Genomic DNA, 18,559 nt, shown 5'->3' on the forward strand with positions numbered 1-18,559 from the left:
CTGATGGCAGACCTGATTTCACAAAGCTGAGTCTGTGACTGATTCTGCAGGAAACTGCAGCCCCTGTTTGCATGTGCAGCCTGTGATGTTCATGCGGGTGAAACAGACTCTGTAAGAGTCATAATTTAGCTTTAAGACTGGGATGGCTCTGATGTTTCTAACATACTGAAGACGTTGCTCAGCGAATCATGTGATCCACTTTCATTCAGTGCAGCGCATTAAACCCCACTGAGTCAGCGCTCTCTCATCAGAGCTACTGCTGCTTTGACACTCACCTGCACAGCAGCCGTGCTCGTTATTCCGAGCGCACGGCGCCATCTAGCGACTTCATTGAGAAGTGCGCTGGCAAAGCAAAACAATAATTAAGTTAATATTTAACTAATTATTTAATTCATCTAAAGACAAAAATAATGCTCAATTTATTACTTTGAAAAGTGTTAAATGTTGTTCTCAGTTTACTTATATTTTGGGCTTATTTACAAGTTTTATTTGTAGGTTAATAATTGCTTAATTTTAGTTTTGCTGTTTTTCTTTGAAAGTCAGCCAGGAAGAGTGACCAGCATGCACCGGGTGGTTTTGTACCGGAGCAGGAGGAGCAGAAACAACAAACACTGAACTTTTGTTTGTTGGATAAATAAACCTTAAACGCAACTTTTACGTTTTGTTTCTCAGCAGCAGCGACTTGATTTTAAATGGTTGGATGTTTGGTGGGACAAACAATGAAAATAGTTTTTATTTATTTATTTTTTTAATTATGAATTTATTTTATTTTCGGTTGCTACAAACAGGAAACACATGACTGGGGGAGAGGACAGCGAGAAAGAAAACCGGAGGGGAGAAGAGACGGTGAGAAAGGGGGGAGAAAGAAAAACAAACAAACACGTGGATCACCTGTATGGAGAAAAAAAACAGAAGAGAAAACAAACAAAAAAAAATAGTAAAAATAGTTTTTAGCCAACACGATGAAGGTAAATAAAGTTGCGTCTGTGATTTCATTACTGATGCCCGTCAGGGAAACGCAAAGACGGGCAGAGCCGCTGTTTGCATCATCCACACGTTTCCACGTGTTGCAGACACGAGGGGTGCATCCCTGCGCCCACCCAGCCTCCCAGTGTCCGTGGTTACCATGGTTACTGCGGTGAATTAAACAGCTGGCACTGCGCTAACTCCGTGTTTACGTTTTCATTACAAACAAACTGTCTGACTTGGTTAACTTCTAGTTGAGGAGTATCACAGATAACACGTGAGCTGCGTCCTCGGAAATCTGGACTGGTGGACTCTCCAAGACTAACTGGTGAGAACTGCTCCCCACTACACTGAAATAAACAGGCTGAACTGAAACACGCGTGCTGTGTGTGGAGCTGATGTTAACATGTTTAGTTATAAAGGAAACTCTCGTTCGTCAGCGGTGTTTTCTTCTGTCGTGTTTCAGAGTTTCTGACAGTTAAACATCAAACACACAAATCAGATGTTACTTATTTTTGCTTTATTTCAGTCATGCTGACAGACAGCTGGTGCTTAGAGAGTATAGCTGAATGAATATTAATAACAGATGATCATTTCTGCGTCTTCTCTTCTTTCCTTGTAAAAAATATTTTTAAAGTTTCAATTCAAAGTTGGCGTGAAAGGTTCAGGCGAACACGCGCTGCAGCGAGACATGAAACTAAATATGAAACTTTAATCTGAGCCAAATTAAACAGTGACGTAAGCGTCAGCCTTTTTGACCAATAAAATATTCTCAAACAAACAAACGTCACGGCGCCGGTGTTCACGGGACCGGTCAGGTCTTCGTTTTCTTTCGCTTTGCACGTTTTATCTGATTTCAGCGCTTTGGCCTCACAGCTGCTGCGCGCGCACTTACGGAGACGTCATTCCTGTTTCACGCACAGCAACGTTTAAGTTAACAGAAATGTTAATGTGTAAGAAATGCTAAACACAAAGTTGTAGAAATCAGCGCTCCTGTTTATTTAATTTTAATTTGTTTTCCATAACAAAGAAAAACGTCCTGCACATGTTGTGACATCACATCCTGCCTGCGTCATTTTTCTGGACATGAATTCAATTTGAGAATCACCTGAAATGATGGAGCAGCGAGTGCGTGACCTTTGTGTAACTGCGCTTTCTTATCTGTGCGTGAAGCAGCTGCAAGTCTGCAGAGAGTTTCTCGGCTCCTTCACGTTCGTTCACACTGTCGCGTGTTTTTTTACAACGTGGGAAACCGTGATTCAGTCTGCAGATACAGGCGTCCTGCCCTCCCACACATCCGCATCCAGCAGACACTTCCTGCAGGGACGCAGCACCAACAGCCAGACTGTTTCTCTTCATCACAGACCTCACACTGATTTATCTCCATCTGATCGTTCATCAGGCTTCCTGCTCTTGGCTGCGCTTACATGTTTTCCTTTAAGTGTCATCTGCATGGATCCATCACATCCACAGGCTCCTGTGATCAATGCGTTTATGTGCATTTCCCTCGTTAATGAAAACAAACACAAGCGTTGTGCTGTTGTGTTCACGACACCTGCTGTAGTTGTGCGCATCTTCCTGAGGTTTAGCATTAATCATCACAGTCTGTGCAAACTGTGCAGCTCAGGCTGTAAAGCTCAGGGGAGTTCGTGCCTCGCCCTCGGCCTCCCAGCAGGTACGGCATGAAAATCATTTTCTCCACCTCGATTTTCAGAAAACTTGACCTCCGACCTTTAAGTTGAGGTCACTGAGATTCAGTCTTGTTCTCGAGTTATCACACAGACGTCCACAGGCCCGGTGTCTTTGTGTCTTTGTTTCTAACTGAATCTGAGGACGTCTCTGTTCATAGCTGCAGACGTGCTGGTCGGGCTCATCCAACGAGGAGCGAGCGTTGCTCCGTGTTGACATCATCGCACGGCGGCTCTGCTGAGCTGCGAGTGTGTGCTTGTGTTAAAGAAACACAGAGAGATGAGCTGCAGCGGGTCAGAGGAGCCACAGGTGTGAACTCACCTGTCGCTCGCTCTGTGCCTGTTCAGGGACTTCTGCTCTGACGTCTGACGCACATTTATTACTCTTTACGTTCAGTAAAGCTGACAGTTCCACCGTTACAGAGACGTCATCGTCCTCTTCCTCTCTTCTGTGGACTTAACTTTTGTTCCACTTCTGCTAAAAGCTGATAAGTGCCGATCAGCCAGATAAACCAGAATCTCTAAATTTATCTGTAAAGAATCATTACTCACAACTCAGTTGCTGGAAACGCCTTCAACATGCATATATGTGTGTGTGTGTCAGGGAGGCGGGGCTTGTGGTCACACTGACGACAGCAGCAGCGTGTTGCTAACAGGCAGGAAAACACCTTCCATCTGTCTGCAGCTTCCGCAGCTCCGAGCACATGATCTGCGCTGACACACCGAATCAAACGCACCCAGAGGAGTCGAAGAGAAGCCGGAGGGCCCGCTCAGTCCCTCAGGGATCCAACACGCGGTCCGAGACCCGGGAGGGGACGAGGCGGAGCTGAAGATTCACTCAGGTTTGTGTTTAAGGGGAAACGACGCAGCGATCGTGACTGTGGGATGTTTGGTCTGTTTCAAGGGGGACCATGTGAAATGACCGGCACACACACACACACACACACACACACACACACACACACACACACACACACACACACACTCTGTGAAATAATGAACTAACAGAGTTGAGATTTGTGATCTGAGACATTTTCTCTTCCTGCTCCCGTCCTCGTCGTCTCCTTTCAGTTTTCTGTCTGATTTCTCGTCTCTGTGGTCGCTTTCGTGTCACTCTGGTGCTTTTACATCCTTTCGTGCTGAGCTCGTGTGTCTTTGGGGTTGTTGGACTGATTTAGAACAGGAAACGTCACCTCTGTGACAGTTTGGTAATCTTTTCACAACTTTTACAGCGTGTCGGTTTATTTTCTAACCTCTCCTCGATATGTCAGGTTGCTGTGTTCCTCTAACATCCAGCTGGGGCTCGAGCTGTGAGGTAAACATGTTTACAGCCTGATACAGAAACAGTTTAGCTAATTTCCTCACAACAACTCTACGTGACTCACCTGTTTGATCGTTTCAAGGCTTAAAGTTTGCAGAATTGGGGGTGTGGCCTCTTTGACTGGCAGGTAGCTGCTAGCTGTCTGCTGGCCTTCACCTCGGCTCGTTGGAGTCCCTGAACTGGACCTCTGGACCCCGTTTGTCAACAAACCAGTGTGTAAACACTGTGGTGTCCATCTTTTATATACAGGCTGTTCCTTTTTTAAGGTTCAGGGGATAAAAATACTGAACGTATCCAAAGCGGCAGGTTGCTGGGCACACGCTGAAATGCGTCTTGAGAGTCTCCTTCAGCTTTCACCTCTTCGTGTCTGTGGTCTCGACGCGGGTTTGGACATTCCTGCCTCCTCCGCTTGTTTATCATCAGACTGCAGCTGCAGGTCCCAAACCCTGGCGTCTGAGCGCCATGACCTTTAGATGACTCTTCACTTCCAAAGAAAGCTAAACCCCCGGTGTCACTTTCTGTAAAGCTGATTTCCCCCAGTTCGTGTGACTCAGTTCAGACGATTTCCTTCGTCTGAATTTTCCTGCTTTATTTTCCTTATTTGGATGAAAAATGCAGTTTATTTTCACTTGGGTGCACGCGTGTCGTCCTCCTGCCACAAATATTCACAGAATGTGGATTCATCCGCCGCTGAAAATAGTCCTGAAGACGAGCGCTCTCTCCTCCGGTCTGATTAAAATGACCAGCGTTTGTGAGGCTTGAACAAAAGCCAGCGTTCAGGTGAAGCCACGGACAGGAAGTCAGGTCGTGTTTGAGGCCACGTTCTCCTGGTTTGGGCTGAGAACTTCCAGGACTTCCTGTTCCACCTATGGGGAGCTCTTTCAGAACGAATGAGGCCCTCATGGGAAAGCTGTTAAGGTAAAACACCTTTCTGCGCCCCGGGGTGCTTTTTGGCTTCCTCCATTGTGATTTGGGGCGTGAAGCGAGCAGCGGCCTCCTGATAGCATCACTTTCAACCACCACGCTCAGCCGCTTCAGCCGGGCTTTAACTTCGGGTGACCATATTTGGAAAAAGAGCACTCGGCCCAGTCATGAAGGACTTTGACTGTTTGTTTAAAGAAATTTTTTACATATTTAAATGATGCTTTTTCTGTGCCGTTAATGGTGAAAGTCAACAAGCCAACAAGTGCAAAAAAAGAGGACGCTTGGTCACCCTACTTTAACTTCTAACGTCTAGTTACCGTTAAGAAACGAGCGCCGTGGCGGGAGGACGCGCCGCTCTAAGCGTTAGCAGGAAGTGAATGTTTTTGGGACAGAATCACCAGAGTGAGGAAAACTGAAGGACGTGAGGAGGCTGACCAACGGTCGTCTTCTTTGGAAGTCAAAATCACACGAGTGATGTTTTATTACGGAAGTGAAAATTAAAATGTGACGTTTTGTGCAGAAGCAGGTGGAAATAACGTGTTTGATGTGTGCAGCTCGCACGGCTCAGTTCAGCTTTGGTGGTTTGACGGGATCAAAGAGAAATGTTTCTGCATTTAAACGCAGCAGGTCTGTGATCCTGACTCGACGTTACAGGATGTTTCTTACCTGCTGATCCTCTCTGAGATCAGCACCAGGATACGTGCTGATGGTTTGCAGCTGTCACAGAATCTGCATCAGTTTGTTGAAAATGAGCTCCCGTGATCGCGAGCTGTCTTTTCTCTGACTTCCTGCTTCACACAGGTTTGCTGCGACCACAGATCTTATTTTACATCCTGCACGTCAGCGTCTTCCCGTCTCACACCTCGGGCTCCGCCACAGCAGAAATGCTCAGAGGTCAGAGGTAAACATAGAAAGCAGCTTCTCATGTTTACGTGACGGTTACATTCATAAATGCTGCGCTAACAACTCAAATGGTAAATGGCCTGCATTTGTATAGCGCTTTAATCAGTCTCTAAGGACCCAAAGCGCTTTACACTACATTCAGTCACACTCACATTCACACACTGGTGATGGCAGCTACATTGTAGCCACAGCTGGGGCGCACTGACAGAGGCGAGGCTGCCGGACACAGGCGCCACCGCGCCCTCTGACCACCACCAGTAGGCAAACATGGGGTTAGTGTCTTGCCCAAGGATATTTGGCATGCAGCTGGATCGAACCACCGACCTTCTGATTAGTGGCTGACCTGCTCTGCCACCTACAGCCACCCCAGTTCAAAACCAGAACCTTTGGTTTAATGTTCTATAAGATGTGCAGCTCATCTGGTTTGTTGCTGCTTATAATAATGTAGATAACAGGAAATGATTCACGATAAGAAAACATCTAAAAACATCATAAATAACAAGTTTGAGGGGAGTTTGTTAGATGAAGACCTGAGAGCAGCTGGGAGCAGCTGTGGGCACATCGGGAGGATTCAGTAGCTGCTGCTTGTTTTCAGGGTTTAGATAACAAACTTCAACCAGGCCGCTTCATGATGATTCCTCTGATTTCAAAACTTATTGACAAAAACCTGTGAGGTTGATATTGTAGGCGTGCTGGATTTCCTCTGTGAGCGTGAGAGGAAAGTTAGTGCAGCTGAAGCCGTCGGCTGTAAACATGTTTCTGTGTCAGCTCCTGTGTCAAGTCTGTTTACACTGGAGGGAGAAAGTTCGCTGAACACGGACACATCACAGACACATCACAGACACATCACAGACACATCATGGACACATCACAGACACATCACGGACACATCACGGACACATCACGGACACATCACGGACACATCACAGACACATCACAGACACATCACGGACACATCACGGACACATCACAGACACATCACGGACACATCACGGACACATCACAGACACATCACAGACACATCACAGACACATCACGGACACATCACAGACACATCACGGACACATCACAGACACATCACAGACACATCACAGACACATCACGGACACATCACAGACACATCATGGACACATCACGGACACATCACAGACACATCACAGACACATCACGGACACATCACAGACACATCACAGACACATCATGGACACATCACGGACACATCACAGACACATCACAGACACATCACGGACACATCACGGACACATCACAGACACATCACAGACACATCACGGACACATCACAGACACATCACGGACACATCACAGACACATCACAGACACGTGTCAGTTAAGATGAGATGAGACTGTGTGGCTGATCAACACGTCCTGTTTACAGCAGCAGCTGTTTAAATTCTTATAAAGTTGAGTAAATGTTTGTGCAGAGAAACGTGTCTGTGCTGCTGCTCTGATTTCAATGTGTGTGTGTGTGTGTGTGTGTGTGTGTGTGTGTGTGTGTGTGTGTGTGTGTGTGTGTGTGTGTGTGTGTGTGTGTGTGTGCCATGTTTACATATCTTTGTGAGGACCAACAGCCCTTATGTGGACAAAATCATCGTCCCCACAAGTTTGAAGGCATGTTTGAGACTCAGAGTGGTTTTAGTGTCAGGGTCACAGTTATGTTATGGTTACCATTCGTTCTTGATGGTTAGAGCAGCGTCCCCAACCCCCGGGCCTCGGACCGGTACCGGCCCGTGAGTCGTTTGGTACCGGTCCGCGAGAGTTGAGGCTCAGGTGTGAAATGTATAGTTTTCAGGGTTTTTATCGGTTTTCAGCGTTATTTTGTTATCGTTTTTATCGTTAACTCGGTTTTCCTGGGTCTTTTCACGTGTGTTATGAATAAATCTTCTTTTTTTCGGTACCGGTACTAGTTTTATTTTGTTGTATTTATCCGCGACACCTTAAAGGCCGGTCCGTGAAAATATTGTCGGGCATAAACCGGTCCGTGGCGCAAAAAAGGTTGGAGACCGCTGTTGTAGGGTCAGCAGCTCGGGAAACATTATGTCAGTTAGATGTCCTCACTTAGATATGAAAACAAGTGTGTGTGTGTGTGTGTGTGTGTGTGTGTGTGTGTGTGTGTCACAGCTGCTGCAGATTTGCAAACTTGCATGTAACAGTTTGAGTGAACCACTTGCATACACCGCGATCTCTCAGAGCCCCGCCCCCTGCTTGGCCGATGACCTCTCGCAGTTTAAAAGGATGAACTCTCATTGGCTCGTGCCAGCAGCTACAGCACCTCCTTCCCGCCTTCCTGCTTCTTTGCTTCCCTCCTACTGCACAGCTTTCCACTTTTCCCTGTCGACCTACACGCTTTCCTTCGCACCGACCCGACACATTCATGCCCGCCTACACATCTATGCAGCTGTACCTAAACTGTTTCATGCGTCTCATGAATCCACTGTGTGAAATAATTTATGAAATAAAAACATTTTTGCAGCTTCTGGAAAGAAATGAACCCAGTGTGTTTAAACTGACTGCAGCACTTTCAGTGCAGACAGACACAAATGCACAGTCACATGTTTTTGACGTCGATCGATCTCTCTGCGTTTCTACAGAGCGAGATGATACAAATGAGATTTTGTGGTTTAACCTTTGCAGTGGATCCTCTTCCTGTTTTCAGGCTGACAGCGAACGCCGCCGTGAGCAGCCCTGCAGCCTCTCTGCTTTCACCTCACGACGAGCACCACCTCACGATGACTCCTGCCACCAATCTCAGCACCGGCGGCGCTCCGGAGGAGAAGCCCTGCATCGTCAACGACCAGATGGGACCCTTCACAGTTGTCTACATCCTCATCTTCATCATCAGTCTGCCTGGAAATCTGGTGTCGGTGTGGGCCTTCATCCGCAGCCCCAGAGCCAAGGTAGGCGGGACGACTCGACCCGAGGTCACACATGAGGTGAAGAGTGAGGCGAATGTCCTGTGGCGAGGTGTCACATGACAGGTGCTTGAAGAGCACGTATTAGATAAGAGAAGAAGAAGTGAGGATTTGTCCGACCCCGTGACTCACTGGAAGCTTCTCTTTTCCTCGGACGTAGAAAAGATTTAGAAAGTCGAGGTTTTAAAAATGAAGCTTTAAAATGAAATCGTCTGTCAGCCTCCGACTGCTCTCAGATGGAGATGTGGACAAGAAGAACGCAGATTTAAAGCCCTTTTGCATCAGTACCTACTCAGATCAACTGGTTTTCCATTACAACCCAGTGTGCGTGCTTGTCGTCATAGCAACGCATCTGTGTGGCCAGTGACATAATCAATATGCGATACGAACACTACAAGAAAGGACGTCGAGGCAAGAATAAACCTGCTGCTTTCCTTCGTTGCCGAGTGAGACGCTCTCATGACTCATCGAGTGGCGCTTCTGACCGGCCAATACGTGGCATGCAGTCTGATGATGTCACATTTTAGTACCTGCCTGGGTGAGCCGGGACTATGACCTAATGGAAAACCCTGGAAACCGTGGCGAACGGTTGCCAAGTCGATCCGATTAGGTACTAATGAAAATGGGGCTTAAGACGCGTCAGCACAGCCTTAAAAACACCCATGAACACACGTTTACCCCTGTGTGGGGTAAGTACTCCTACCTCACCCAAACTACAGCTTCTGGACAAATTCAAAGACCTTTTGGTCATTTTAAATTTAGTTTGTTAGAATTTATTAATTTTCCCAGAGCTGCAGTTCCTCTAATGTCCACTGGAGGCTCCGACAGTGAGTCAGTCCCCACGGATGATCTGATATCGTCGTGTTGGTGTTGTTCCCAGATCATCATGAAAATGTTGTTCCAGGTTCAACATTGCAAGTGACCAATCACATTATTGTGACGTTATTCTTTTGCTCACCAACCCATTCGTGCATTAATGAAATTCCAATGTTGCAAGGACAATATCAATTCTGCTTAGCGTTTATTAAAGGGTTAGAGTTAGGGTCCGTTGATCGGCGGACAAAGGCGGTTTCTCGCAGCTTAAGTACAGTTTTTTGTTTTACGCCGGTTTTTCCCGAAGTCACAAAAGTATGACATCACAACATTCTGATTGGTCACTTGCAATGTTGATCCTGGAACAACCTTTAGTATGATGATCTGGGAACAACACCAACACGAGGATGTCAGATCGTGTCAGTCCCCACAGTCCTGCATGTTCACAGGTCCAACAGAACTGCTTCACAGCAAATGCATGAAGTGTGATTGATTTTAAACACTCACCTGGTTAAACAGTATGAGGGCAGCTGCAGCACAGGTGTCTGTAGCAGCAGAGCTGATGATCTGAGTCCGTGTTTAGATGTTTTTGTGTCCCTCAGCAGACGAGCGCCAGCATCTACCTGATCAACCTGCTGGTGGCCGACCTGCTGCTCCTGCTCGCGCTGCCCTTTAAGATCACGAAGGACCTCGGGGTGGCGCCGTGGAACCTCATGGTGTTCCACTGCCAGGCCAGCGCCGTCACCATCTACATCAGCCTCTACGCATCCATCGCCTTCCTCGCCTTCATCATCACGGACCGCTACCTGCAGGTTAGTGGGCGCCACGCACCGTGCACCGTGCGCTCTTTCTGATGTGTTTAGATTGAAATCGTTTTCAGACGTCAGAAACAAGAATGCGAGTGTCGTCCTGCAGGAATGCCACACCGTGCGCTCTCTGCGGCTGCAGGAGGTCGGCTTCGCCCGGCTGCTGTCGCTGGTCGTCTGGCTGCTGCTGCTGCTCATCATGGTGCCCAACATGGCCCTGCCCATAAAACAGGTCAAGGTAAGGCAACAGTCCTGACCATAAAGCCTCTGTGGCCGTTGGAGGTGCACGATTCACGTGTCTAAAGTGCACCGTGCAGGCCGGCGGCGGCTCCTGGAGGCGTTTTGTCCTCTGAGCAGAAGGAGGTGACACTGTGCCTCAGACTTGTGTTTCTGTTGCTCCTGCAGGAGCAGACCTACCTCAGCTGCTCTTCTCTGAAGAAGGACATCAGCCTTCACTGGCACGCCCTCACTGTCTTCCTTTGCATGGCGCTCTTCCTCAACGCCTCCGCCGCCACGCTCATCTCCAGCACCCTGGCTGTCAAAAAGCTCCTGCGCAGCCGCAGCGACCCCAAACTCTGGGCGGACGCCAGGAGGGTGGCGGCAAGCGTGGCGGCTGTGGCGTTGGCCTATGTATTCAGCTTCGTCCCCTACCACGCGGTCCGCACGCCGTACACGCTGGCCCAGACCAAACTCATCACAGACTGTGAAACCAAGAAGCGGCTGTTTCTGGGGAAGGAGTCCACTCTGCTGCTGAGCGTGCTCCACCTCTGCTTCGACCCGCTCATCTTCTTCTACCTTAACGCCCCGTTCAGACACACCATCAGGAAGCTGTTTCCCTGCCTCGGAAACCACGCCATCAGAGACGCAAAGGAGGAGGCGGCAGAGGAAATGATGCAGCCGGCGACCTCTGCACAGCAGGAGGCTGCATGCTAACCACACCGTCTCCTCCAGGATGGCACTTAGCTTAGCACAATGACTGGAAACGGTTAGCTTAAAATGTTCTCTTGAAAGACTACAAACATGGACTAAAGACTTACAGATGCTGCTCCATGTGCAACAGGTTCAACTTGACTTATTAAACTTACAGATTATTACTCACTGTTCAGTTTTTATCAGTGTGACTGGTGTTAATAAAACGAGGACTAACAGGTGAAATGATTAAACTCTGTGATGCTGTTACATGGACTGTAACTTTATATTATTATTAATTCATAAAGATGAAGCAAAGAAAACAAACCCGATTGGTCCTTTCAAGTGCTGTGAGCGTCTGTCACCAGCAGAGGGCAGCAGTAACCAGTGTTATGATCTCCCGCTTGTCCTTTTCAACAGAGGACACAATTATTAAAGCTAAATACCACAACAAAAACATTTTTAATGTCATGACAACAGGTCAGAAAGCAGAATCTAAACACTGTGATGATGACGACGTACTTAAACTGTGTCTTGGGAACATTTATTGAAGAAGTCTTTTGCCAATAGCCATATCCTGAAATCGAACACCACGATGATCCCAAAAGGTTGATTCTGTTCATCTGGAGGTTTCAGTGGGAGAAACTAGCTGACTTCTTCAGTCTCAGCAGGTTTCAACCTTATAAACAGGACATTTGCATAATGACTGAAACCAGCAGCACTAATGAACAACGGACTGGGAGGTCAGTTAATGATCATTAATATGCAAATTCTCATGACCACTGATCAATAATCATAAGTACCATTCACAGAGAGTTGGGGAAAGGCTGCAATCAAAGCATTTGGTGACAGATGGACCCTTAGGCCCCTCCTCCATTCAGAGATGGTCTTTTTCTCACGTTCCTTCAGTGCTGCTGGCTTCAATCATTGTGCAAATGTGCTGTTTATAAGGTTGAAACCTGCAGTCAGCTGAGACTGAAGAAGTCAGCTAATGATGATGAAACGTTTCTCCCACTGAAACGTCCAGATGAACAGAATCAACCATTTGGGATTGACTTACCTGGATGATTGAGCGTGCATCAGCACCGCGATGAGTGACTGACCTCACACAGAGGTCAGGTCAGAGTGCTGCTGTCTCAGGAAGAAGATGATGACAATGGACCAAACGAGTGAGTGATTAAAGTGAACGGCATGTGCTTTTTCTTATTTCACTCATACTTACTCATATTAATCCTGCTTCAGGAAATGATGTTCACGTTAACTGATACCAATACCAGCGCCGATAATATCGATTTAATGGGCAGAAGTCTGTGCCATCAGAAACTGAATATGAATGAGTTAAATTTGAATCTGAATTGTAACTTGAATAAATGCTTTTACAAACTGAATATGAATTAGCCTAATTTGAAATTCAATTTATTGGTTTGAAAATGATCATCACTAAATTGAAATTGAATTTTATATTTTGAAAATGAATCCATTTGCTTTGAAACCGTATTTTATCCTTTAAAAATTTAGCTCTCGAGTAATTGCAGATTCACTTCTCACCATTCAGTTTCAGTTCTACAATTCAGTTTTTTGGGACTTACATCCGGTTCTGGTTAAAGAGTAATCGAGCGCAGATTAATAGAACTACGTTTTACTAGCGGACCGAAAGTGTTACTGACGGGAATCTACAGCATCTTGAGCTGAATTAAGACTTCAGAAGTCATTCGTCATGTCGAATCACCACCGGATAAACTCTCAGGTTGGTAATAAATGTATTACATGTATAAGAACAAGCTTCATGTTAACAAATGATAGCCGTACAGTAACTTTTATACTTATTGTAGCTGCTAGCTAAAAACGCTAATTTAGCGTACTTTACCCTAAATTCAGCTTTGACAAACAAATATGATCGACTGTTTCTAGTAGAATTCCAAAGTTGTCATCTTGGACCCTCTCAGAGTACCCCCTCTGTATGCTTGCAGAGACCCTACAGTAGGGAAACATGCAAAACAGTGTCCAAAACTTTGTAGTTTAGCTTTATTTATGTCTTACACAGCATCCCAACTCTTTAGCTAACTTAATAACTTTAGCTAAAGTGAATAGTTAGTGTAATGATTTGTCCAACTTCACCTTGAAGCAGAATGACAACTGAATATCTCCAGACCCTGAAAAAGGAGGAGCCTCAGTCAGAGCAGTAAGGAACCAGGACTAAAAGAAACAGTATAACAGACAAATAAGGCTTTTAAGTATGAATAAACTTACCTCTGGTTTCTGTAGCTTAGTCAGTAAGTGGTAAATGGCCTGTATTTATATAGCGGTTAACTTAGTCCTTATAGACCTCAAAGTCAGTGTTTGTAGTTGTTACCACAGACTGTTCCCAAATCACCGACACAGTGACGGTAACTGATTTAAGCGCATATGCTATCAGCTAATGCTACTCAGCCTAGCTAGCAAGCTCCTGCTACTACCAGCCAACCAGAAATGGTCTGTTACTACAGTAACCTCACAGCAGCCATATTTTTGATCAGATGATGTCATTAAAAAGGCTCCAACAGCACAAACACGGTCCACAGGTCCAGTTCAGGGACTGCAGTTAGCTGAGGTGGCGCCTAGCACACAGCTAGCAGCTACAGCTACCTGTGTGCCCATCCACCTGTCAGTCACAGAGGCCACACCTCTAATAACGCAAACGTTTGGCTTTAATACAATTTAAGTTGAGTTTTAAAGGTGAAATTAACGTTGGAGACCAAACATCATAAACATGTTTGTCCTTTTGAAGTCTCTGGTGGACATCAGAGGAACTGCAGGATTTGGTCCTGAGTGCTGACATTATTTTTATCATTTTCTGTGAACAAATTAAAGTTTTTTGGTAGTTTAAGATTAAAAACAATCTCCCTACGATAGTGTAAGCAGGAGGTTGGAGCTCCTGCAGCCGTTCACATTCCTGACCTGATGGAGTGGATCCAGGGCCTGACCTTCTGACTGCACGTATGAAATTATCTACAGCAGCTTATAATAATGGGTAAACAAGCCTCACGGTGGCCAATACAGATTACAGTCTGAACATTAAAGAGTGAAAATAAAGCTTGTCTCTAAAAATCTCTGCATTTCTGTTAGCATACGAAACGTAATCAGATCTCGTCATTTAGACTAAAACATTCAGGAGACGTGCGTGAAGACACGAGGACCGAGCTGCTGACAGGAGACGTCATTAAAGATGGCGTCTCACTGATATTATAAACAAACATGTAATATACGGATTAAAGCTGAGAACAGCTATTTGTAGGTTATGACATCATCTGCCACCAGTAAGAACACTTCTACAGTACTGCAGATGTTTTTATTCTCATTTGTAGCTTTAATATTTGGATACATTTGTAACTATTTCAGCTTTTTATACTAAAAAATGCTTATTTTAAGATTGTGGAAAATGTTCTTTTCCTACACGCTTCATCTGTCCTTCCTGTCACGGACTGAACACTTGTCCACGGTGAACTTCACCTCTCACCCACTGAAGGCTGGGATAGGCTCCAACCTGTGCCATGAAACGGATACACAGGTGAGGACAATGATGAAGGATGGACTTTATTTATCCCACGGTTGTGATTTTCCTGAATAAAGTGAATCAAAAGTCTGTGTCACCCATGGAACACCAATCACAGGCAGCGCTCTTGTTGGTGGCTGTTGGAGTTTTGGGGGTTTGGCTCATGTGGACAGCCACAGCAGTGATAACAGACACAGAGAGGCACAGCTGACATCTGTCAGCAGATTGTTGCACACGCTGAAGGCCTTTCACATCCAGCAGATGAGCGTCCGTGTCTCTGTAGAACAAACTATCAGCTGCTTTCACCTCTGAAATTCCATCTCGTTCTCCGGAATCGCAGAAATGTCGCTGACAAAGGCGGAGATGCTCAGACAGCTGTGGACACCTCAGCAGATATGAGCTGCTTGTCACATGATGCTGACAGCAAACAGACAGGACACAGGCCCAGTAAACACTGACGGACTCACTGCTGGAGCCTCCGGTGGACATTAGAAGAACTGCAGGTTTGGTGCTTTGCTCCGTTTTTCAGCCTCTGAGCTGAAATATTTGATCCTGGAGTCGAGTCAAAGTTTTCTGAGGGCAGTTCACCCAAATCAGGAGGCTCTGAGTTAAAACTGTTATTTATGAGGACATGTGAGCTGATAACAGAGAGTGCACAGCCATGTGTTCTGCCATGCTCCTCCCTGCCTCACCATTTCAAATATGCACTGTGGAGACAGTGGGCAGAGGCCGGGGCCAACAGTTGCAGTGGGGCTTGGTAACAGGGTACGAGCCGAGGATCTGCCTGGCGACAGCGTCCTGCTGTTTGCACTTGGAGCTGCAGCTGCTGCAGTTGGGACGGTCGTTAAATAAAGGCCTCAAAGAAAAGAAACAAACTCTGATCTGATAAAATAATAATCGTTTATTCTTTTGTGTTAAATGGAGGCTTCAACATGGACACAGGCTTTAATCAGGTCAGAACAAAATAAAAAATATTAAAGGCAACAATGGCCGACAAACTCTCCACAGTAAGGACGGCTGCAGAGATGCGCTGGTTGTGAAGGAAGGAGCACCAAACATGCTTCGTTCAGTGGGTGGAGACTCAGCAGCAGTGATGATGGCGCTGATAACCAGCTCGCTGACCGGGGAACAAGCCACCTGCTGACCTGAGATCAGCTACAAGTCGGTCTACATTCATAAACACACTCAATCAGAGTGGACATAAAGCCTTCAGCTAATCCAAAACTCACATGGACTAGAAAGAGAGCAGATTTCTCCTGTTTTGGCTTCCTGTTAAATCCAGAATTCAAAATCCTGCTCCTCACATACAAGGTCTTAAATAATCAGGCCCCATCTTATCTTAATGACCTTGTAGTACCATATTACCCTATTAGAGCACTTCGCTCTCGCTCTGCAGGCCTACTTGTTGTTCCTAGAGTATTTAAAAGTAGAATGGGAGGCAGAGCCTTCAGTTTTCAGGCCCCTCTTCTGTGGAACCAGCTTCCAGTTTGGATTCAGGAGACAGACACTATCTCTACTTTTAAGATTAGGCTTCAAACTTTCCTTTTTGCTAAAGCATATAGTTAGGGCTGGACCAGGTGACCCTGAATCCTCCCTTAGTTATGCTGCAATAGACGTAGGCTGCTGGGGGATTCCCATGATGCACTGGGTGTTTCTTCTTCACTCACTATGTGTTTATACACATCTCTGCATTTAATCATTGCTTATTATTATCTCTGGCTCTCTTCCACAGCGTGTCTTTGTTCTGTCTTCCTCCCTTCACCCTCGACCAGTCTCTGCTGGAGGTTTCTTCTGTTAAAAGGTAGTTTTTCCTTCCCACTGTCACCAAGTATTCACCAATGAAGGTTGTCTAATTGTTGTGGTTTCTCTGTAATATTTTACGGTCTTTACCTTACAATAGAAAGTGCTTTGAGGCGTCTGTTGTTGTCACACTGATTTTCTCCATGGTGAAGTCATCAGCCGTGGATGATTCCTGGTGATTTCTGGGTCCAGCTGGCTGAGTGCGGCCCGGCTTCGGTCTCTGTGGACCTACAGAATAGGAAACATCAGGACTGAGTGTGAGAGGGAGACTGTATGGGCTCACTGCGTCCTTGGTGTTGCAATAAAACACACTACTCTAAAATTAGACCCTGAAGACTGATATAAGCTCACTTCCCAGATATGGAGCTAAACACACACACATGGTGAAGGTTGTGCAGTGAGTCAGCTGGGTTTTTGTTCTGAAACAGGGAGACCAGTCATCCCCCATCACTGACATCATCTGAGCCACAGGGAGGAGGACAGAGGTGTCGCTGCACTGTGGGAACAGTACAGTTATTAAGATACAGTAGTATGTATGTGAAAGATGGACTGAGTAACCATGACGAATATCTGGTTGTTTCTGGAATCTGACGAGGGGGAACATTAGCGCTAGCTCTTTTGTCCAACTAGATTTAGTTTATGTGGTTAGAGACCAACCACATACACGGTATGCATTATTAGATTATTTTGATTTAAAGATCAGCCTCATCTCCTAAATAAGTCAGAAATCGCACTTTTCCCTCTGAGAAACAGTTTGATATCCTCACATCGTGTGACAGTTTATTCACTAAGAGTCGAACAATGTTTGAACCATTTAAAAGAGTTTTAATAATTCAGTTCAATTCAGTTTTTCACTATGAGCAAGTGCTTTGGCAAAAGAGGGAAGGAAAACTCCCTTTTAACAGGAAGGAACCTCTAGCAGAACCAGGCTCAGGGAGGCGTGGCCATCTGTCGCGACTGATTAGACGTCAGTGTATGAAGACAGGACAAAGACAGACTGTGGGAGAGTTCCAGCCAACTGTAGCTAACAGAGGCTAACAGCAGCTAGCAGAAGCTAACAGTAGCTAACAACTGTTAAAAAGGCTAACAGTGGCTAATAAGGGCTAACCGCAGCTATGAGAGGCTAAGAGTAGCTAACAGCTACTAAAAAGGCTAAGAGTAGCTAAGAGAGTCTAACAGCAGGTAGCAGAGTCTAACAGTAGCTAACAACTGTTAAAAAGGCTAACAGTGGCTAATAAGGGCTAACAGCAGCTATGAGAGGCTAAGAGTAGCTAACAGCTGTTTAAAAAGCAGATAAGATATGCTAACAGCTAAGTTCAGGGTATCCTCAAACGATCTCCTCAGGGTGTACCCCGCGTCTCGCCCTATGACAGCTGGGATAGGCTTCAGCGCCCCCCCCCCCCCCCCCCCCCCCCCCTGTAGCTAAAATGAATTAGGACAGTTAAGAAAACAGAACTCACTTGATTACCACAGTGTACCTTTAAACAACTGCTCAGACCGACCTGCTGTACAATCAAAATCTTATGCTAAGTCTAAGAAGTAAACAGTTTGCTCTTCAGACTTTTTCTGATGGAAAGTTCGAAGCTGTTTGCTTCATCCAGCAACGTTTGGTCTGTGGTCAGATTTCAGTTTCCAAATCTTTGTTCCATGCAGTTAGCCATGTCTGGCTCATCAAGTTACAGACCCTGGGCACAAATGTTTCATGGACCAAAGCCAACTTGACTTTAATGGTTTGGCTTTTCCCCCCTTCTTCAGTAATGAGACATAAGATGTAGGACGTACAGGGTACATGCACGGAATAGTTTAAATCACTGAAAAGTCACAGTCACGCTACAAAAACACGAAGCAGTCAGAGAGTTTTTCATGATCCGCCACGACTGAGCTGCAGCTGGATCGGTGCTCGTGTCGCTCATCCTAAACATTTCTCAATAAATCTGATCTGCAGTGTTTTTATCCTGATGTTGTTAG

The 18,559-nt window shown here is 45.9% G+C and overlaps 1 protein-coding gene across 4 annotated transcripts in view; it reads left to right on the plus strand.

The window, feature by feature from the left end:
• The window catches only part of gpr171 (G protein-coupled receptor 171), a 20,151-nt gene extending 2,153 nt beyond the window's left edge, over positions 1 to 17,998 (plus strand). Inside the window, exons 1-6 of one of the 4 annotated variants that reach the window (XR_014868810.1) lie at positions 1 to 3,496; positions 8,476 to 8,716; positions 10,147 to 10,356; positions 10,460 to 10,588; positions 10,756 to 13,006; positions 14,765 to 17,998. The exon at positions 1 to 3,496 is cut by the window's left edge and continues 2,153 nt beyond it. Coding sequence is in view for 2 of the 4 variants with exons in the window: in XM_085131340.1 (XP_084987466.1) it covers positions 8,549 to 8,716; positions 10,147 to 10,356; positions 10,460 to 10,588; positions 10,756 to 11,283 (1,035 nt within the window). In the remaining 2 variants the exon portion in view is untranslated. Of the gene's footprint in view, positions 3,497 to 8,475; positions 8,717 to 10,146; positions 10,357 to 10,459; positions 10,589 to 10,755; positions 13,863 to 14,764 lie in introns of those variants that run through there. The other 3 variants (XR_014868811.1, XM_085131340.1, XM_085131341.1) reach the window with 3 other exon arrangements.
• The last annotated feature ends 561 nt before the right edge of the window (positions 17,999 to 18,559 follow it).

Source organism: Neolamprologus multifasciatus, chromosome 14, assembly GCF_963576455.1.
Source record: "Neolamprologus multifasciatus chromosome 14, fNeoMul1.2, whole genome shotgun sequence".
In the NCBI taxonomy this organism is placed as follows: domain Eukaryota; kingdom Metazoa; phylum Chordata; class Actinopteri; order Cichliformes; family Cichlidae; genus Neolamprologus; species Neolamprologus multifasciatus.